We start from the raw sequence: 6,144 nt of genomic DNA on the forward strand, positions 1-6,144 counted from the left end.
AGAAAAACTCGAGATATTGAGTTTCAAAGTCTAGTACTCATTTTCAAGATAACATCGAAAAATTTCATGTCTAAGACGATGAAATCAATCTTTAACTCTTTATCACTAATTATTATAGGTACTATTTTAAATAGTACAAAGATAATAAATAAAACATTACCAGACGGCAAGACCGTGTTGAAAACTTTATAGTTTTCTCTATTCTATCACATGATTTCCTAGCTAACTCTAAGAAAGTAAAGGAGTGTGTAGCATCGGAGTCAAACAAAACAAAGACGTCATAACGGACTAAGAGAAGCTGACCTGCTACTACATTAGAGGTGCTGGCAAGGGCATCAACATTGGTATAGGCATAAATGCGATCTTGAGGTGGTGGTGGTGTCTAAGTGTTTGGTGATGCTTCTAGTCGACCTTGGAAAATCGGTGGCCCTTCGAGTGTAGCTTGCATGAAGTTGAGTCGCCCATCACAATCATTTTGCTTGTTCTGGACAATGTTTTGCTTAGGACAATCTTTGAGGAAGTGTCCTAGCTGACCACACTTAAAACACGACATATTGCCCATCTTACATTCTCCTGGGTGCATCCTCCCACATGTGTTGCACTTCGGAAATGATACGTTCTCCGTCTTGACTTTGTAATTTGCATTATTACCATTTTCAGGATAGCTCCTCTTCCTCCCGTTTTCATTCTCGAGGTATTGCGCTTTGCCAACTTGGTCGTTGAGGAGAAGCTGACCGGCCTTCTTTTTGTTATCTAGTCCTCTATTTTGAGTTATCTCTTCCTTCCTTGCCTTGATGTACTGGTCTCGCTCCTCCTTCACTTGAATTAAATGGTATTCAGCACGCATTGCACGTTCAAGACAGTCTGCAACAGTGAATGGTGGGTGACTTCCACTATCAATAGCTAGAGCCAATTCTGGTCGGAACATTCCCATCATCCTTCTAACTCTTTCTGACTCGGTCGGAACCAGGTGAGGGCATAATCTGGCTAGCTGGTTGAACTTCCTCACAGCTTCAGTCACAGTCATCTTGCCTTGCTTTAACTCCGTAAACTCCTTCTGTTGAGTGTTCATCGCCCGCATATTGAAATACTTCTTGTTGAACTCCTCGACGAAGTCATCCCAAGACATAGCACGTGTGTCTCTTCTAGTGGCTACTGTCTCTCACCAATATCGAGCATCTTTCTTCAGGACAAAAGACGCGCATATGACTTTCTCAGTCTCTGAGATATTCATGAAGTTGAAGATCGTCTTGATCTCGGACATCCACTCATCAGCCACCAAAGGATCTGCCGATCCTTCGAAATCTGGGGCTCTCATCCTTCTAAACCTCTCAAAAAGATCATCAGCCACAACAACTTGGCCCATCTGAGGTACGTCTTGAGGAGGTGCTGGTTGTACTTGTTGATCCGCTACCACATTTCCATTCACTTGGGGGAGGTGGTTCCTCAACTCTTGTATCTCCGCTTCTTGAGCTTCGATACGTTGCAGCAATGCAGTAACGAGCACCGCAAGATTTGGTTGGGCCGCGGGCTGGACCGTTGGGATTCTCTGCGGCTCCCTGTTGTTCGGGAAACGGAGCGTCATGATGAGCATTTTGCATTGGGACATCAGCGGCAACTCTGCCTCTTCCTCTACCTCGGCCTCGTGGCCTTCCTCTACCTCGCCCACGAGCAGCTTGAATATTTTCCATCTAAGAAAAAAAATACGACTAAGATAAAAAAAAAATACTAACTTACTTGAGTAGGGGGAAGCCGTGCGATCGATAGCGAAGGGGGTCGTAGGTTCGTTGCTCTGATACCAACTGTGACGACCCGACTTTTCGGACCGTCTTACTTATCTTACTTTTTAAACTTTAGAAAATTCTTTAGAAAACTTGGAGGAATTTTTTTTTTAAACACATCGAATCAAGGCAAACTAAAATTTTGAAGATCTTAAAAAGAAACAAAAACATTTAAGAAAAATATGAAGATTGCATATTGAACACTTCATAAGAAATACTTAAGCAAAATTGAAAATACGAATTTAAAACAAAACATAACAGCAAATATACTAAAACATAATCCATAATCTAAATCTCAACCAAAATATAAAACTCTTTGAAACTTCGAAGTAAATGAAAATAAAAAAAACTTTAAAAATTATTTCTTAAATACTCGTAGCGGAAGACTTATTTCTTAATAACGAAAACAAGAATTTAAACTTTATTTCTTAATAACTTGTAGCGGAAGACTTAATTCGTGAATGGAAACCATGACCCAACCCTCTCGCTTTCGACGCCGCTAGTCCGCCCTGCTCAGTTCATTGCAAGTTGTTTACCTACAACACAGACGTATATTTTTTTTTTCGAAGAGATGAGCTTACGCTCAGCGAGAATAATATAAAGCTCACAAAAAAAGTAATGCAATGCATGAACCGGTTATTAGTATTTTAAACTAATTGATGACTTGATCTTTCTTTTCTTGCTCCTATCAACTTTTAGCTCGGGGTGCCCCTAGGGTAGTCATACCTATTTCAGTGATCACTTAAGAGAGGAATATATGGGGTTGCAAAGCCCACACTTCGCTCAATCTAGCTAATAAACTTATTATTAGGGCCTCGGCCCGAGAAATTTCCCCATTTGAGCCTCGGCCCGAGAAATTCTCCATAATACCTCCGTAGTTCGAGGCGGTATGACTCCTTGCTTATCTTTATCTTTTCACTTTTTTATTTTCGTTACATGCACGAATGACGTGTGACATAAAATATACATGATAACATGACTAGAAAAAGAACATGATATAAGTATTCTAATTTATAACATATCATCACCTAACATATCATACTATCTCATATTATCACATAGCATAGCATACCCTATCATATCATAAACTCGGCATATCATAACATATCGTTCATAAATTATCATACCATACCATATCATATCGTATCATTACATAACATACTATACCATATCATATCATAAACTTCGCATAATAACCTATCATTCATAATTCATCATATGATACCATACCACACATATGTCAACAATCACATAATAACAATAAAAAAAATTATTATAAACTCATTCAGATCATATAATACTTAATATATTTTTGAACTAATCTGTGTTGCAGTGAGATTATTCTCACCTGGATATCGAAGGTTACGATCGTAGATCGTCGAAGGAAAAAGACGCTCAAAACGACTCAGAACCTAATTGGGATAAAAAGCTACCGGGGATCAGCTAAGGAAAAAATTCAAGACATACTGTAGGTTCTGGAAATTGTCAGAAACGACATTAAACGTGAAATTATGAAAATACCCTTGGCTATTAGGGTTTCGGTGAAAAATTAAAACTCTGAGAAAACTTCTGTAAAACTTCCAGTACGTATAAAACATAATTTGGATCACTTTTTGTAAAGGCATCACGGGAAAAATAAGTTTTTAACTATTTATTAAAAATAGAAGAAGTGCTAAAATCTAACTTTAAAATTTTTGTCAAAGACTGTCTGCGCACCGTTTTGAAAATAATCAGAAAATATTCTTTATTTGATAAAAATATTTTTCGATTAAAGGGTTAGATAGAAGATATTTAAACCTAATTTTTTCCAAAAAGAATCAACACAAAACAAATTTTGTTGAATCCAAAGTAAGCGTTTAAATTCTGAAAATCGAGAATAGATTTCAGGTCTGTGCACTGATTTGAAAATAATCATAAAATATTCTGTATTTCATAAAAATATTTTTCGATTAATGATTTGGATAGAAGAAGCATAAATCTAACTTTTACAAAAAGAATCAACGCAAAACCATTCGTTTTCACACCAGGGCAAGCGTTTTAAGAAACGTTTTCTAGAAATCCGAACCAAAAACCACTTTGTAAAATATTTGTTAAAAAAAACAAAAGTAAAAACCATAAGATTCTATATAGGATAAAAATGGTACACGATTTTACCTTGATTATGATGAAAAGAAACACCTCTTTAAAACTTTAGACTTTATACAAGATAGATCTAATAGTATTTGGTGGCTAGGGTTTATATTTGTAGTAGAGGGAAAAGGAATAGAGAAATAGGTGAAGAGGGAGAGAGATACGGCTCAGAGAAAAAAAAAATGACAAAGCGTCTACCAAATTAAAACCCTAATTGAAACAACTTTCTCTTATAACCTACGTTTTTTTTTTTTCTTTTTGCCCAAAAAAAACTGGAAAACTTCGTTCATTTAAGAAACAGATTACAACTGTGCATATATAATAATATATAATATAATATATTATATATGTATTTATATATTATCGGTTATACACTGCTACGTACAATAAAAACACACCTTACTTAAAATATTATATAACCTACGCATATATAACCTACAACGCATGCCATTTATAAAAAAAAACTTATAACCTATGTATCATATGTATTCCAAATATAACACATTTTATGTCTGTATAGTACACATATAACATTTATAGAATATATAATAGACATATAACATATAAAACATATATTCCATGGGCTTTTTTTTTTTTATTCTCACTCATAATATACATATCTTTATATTAGCATAATATATTTATATATCTGTATATATAAAACTCAGCATATTTTCTTTGGATTAAAAACAAGTAAAAAAAATTAAAGAAAGTTATAATGCATTTTACATATCTTAAATTAAATTTTCAAAGCGAAATATGAACATTTTAAATCATTAATAGTTTAGATTTTTTTTATTTTTTATTGGGGTTTCACATGGAGTCTCAAAAATGTGTTACTCAATGATAATAAAGTTCAGAATTTTTTCTATCATGCTTTTCAACTAGGTGAAGCAACTCAGAGGGCAGTATTTCCAGGAGAGTTTGGGAAGCTTCATCGTACCTGGTGGTGGCAAAGACTGTTATCACCTCCATCGGGGAGAGCCACGCATATGCCCGGCCGATGTTCCATGGTTAAACCAAGCTCTTTGGCGGCTCTGTTTTTGATGAAGTTTTGGGTGCTCCCGGTGTCGAGCAGCACCCAAAAGGTCTTTCCGGAAACCATTACCCGCACCTGGAAGGTTTGGGAGTTGTGTTCACCTCGAATCGCGTTCAAAGAGAGCTTGAGAACATCATCGTCGTCGTCCTCGTAATTCTGTCCGTCGACCAAGACGATATGAAAAAGGGCTGGCTTGCAGCGATTTCCCGGCGCGAACAACTCCTCGCAGTTAAAACAAAGTCCCTTGGGTCGTCATTCAGTGATCTCCTCGCTCGTTAGTTTGTTTAAAAACCTTCGCAGGTTTTCTGATGGAGGTCGTGGTGTCTGGTCGGTCACTCCTTTTAGCGTGCTCGTGTTTGTGAAACCCCAAAACCTCGCCACCAAAGAATTAGAATTTTTAATTAGTATTTATTTATTTTTCTTGTGTTATGTATGTGTATATATATTTATGTATGTGGGTATATATATGTATGTATGTATATATATATGTATATAAATAAGTGACGAAATGTTTCAGCTAATATACTGCCTTATATTCTTTGATTATGTCAGTATTAAAATAGGTGTGTGTTTGATTAAGGAAGTAAATAAATAGAATGGAAGTGGCAAACACGTATGCGGTATGTATATATTTATCACGCATATATAAGGAAACTATGAAAAAATAGCTATTGTAAATATACAGTATAATTATATATGTATATATTAAGTAAATGTATCGAAATACGTTTACTATCAAATATAGCTATTAACTTTATTTTGAATATTTCAATCTGTAGTAGTCTCGTGCAAGGCCTTTTTTGTTTTATTATACAATTGGAGTCAATCACGATCTTTTTCTTGCTCAACAAAGTAAACAAATCGTCAACCCAATAATGCACCATTAATGAAATTAAAGTGCATATTGCTTGTTACGGAATGAGGTTCTGAAGCTAAAACAATTTTTTTTTAATTATTTCTTAGCCTTTCTTTACCCACGTCCATTTTCTCATATGCTCTCTAAATTTTTTTTTTCCTCTCCACTTCTTACTCCTTAACAAAATTTTACGAAAACAAAACAAAATAGTTAACCCTTTTGTTCGTGGACCTCTAAGAAGTTTTAGAGTTAAGCTTTTCATCACTCTGAAGGTATTTTCGATGTTTTCTTTTGTTCATCTCTCTTCTGGTGTTCATGTTTTCGTTAGCTATGATTTA

General features: G+C 35.2%; 1 protein-coding gene across 1 annotated transcript; it reads right to left on the reverse strand.

The window, feature by feature from the left end:
• Positions 1–382: 382 nt before the first annotated feature.
• Positions 383–1,129, reverse strand: LOC149397955 (uncharacterized). The gene has a single exon (XM_089614405.1). The coding sequence runs from the start codon at positions 1,127–1,129 to the stop codon at positions 383–385; it is 747 nt and encodes a 248-aa protein (XP_089470531.1).
• Positions 1,130–6,144: the final 5,015 nt, after the last annotated feature.

The sequence above is a fragment of the Urtica dioica genome, chromosome 5 (genome assembly GCF_054948205.1).
Source record: "Urtica dioica subsp. dioica isolate 48M chromosome 5, U.dioica_male_clone48M_v1_H2, whole genome shotgun sequence".
NCBI classification, from domain to species: Eukaryota; Viridiplantae; Streptophyta; class Magnoliopsida; order Rosales; family Urticaceae; genus Urtica; species Urtica dioica.

What these genes read in the sequence shown, in the direction of transcription:
- LOC149397955 (XM_089614405.1), bottom strand. Translation starts at nt 1,129, where the DNA reads ATGTCTTGGGATGACTTCGTCGAGGAGTTCAACAAGAAGTATTTCAAT.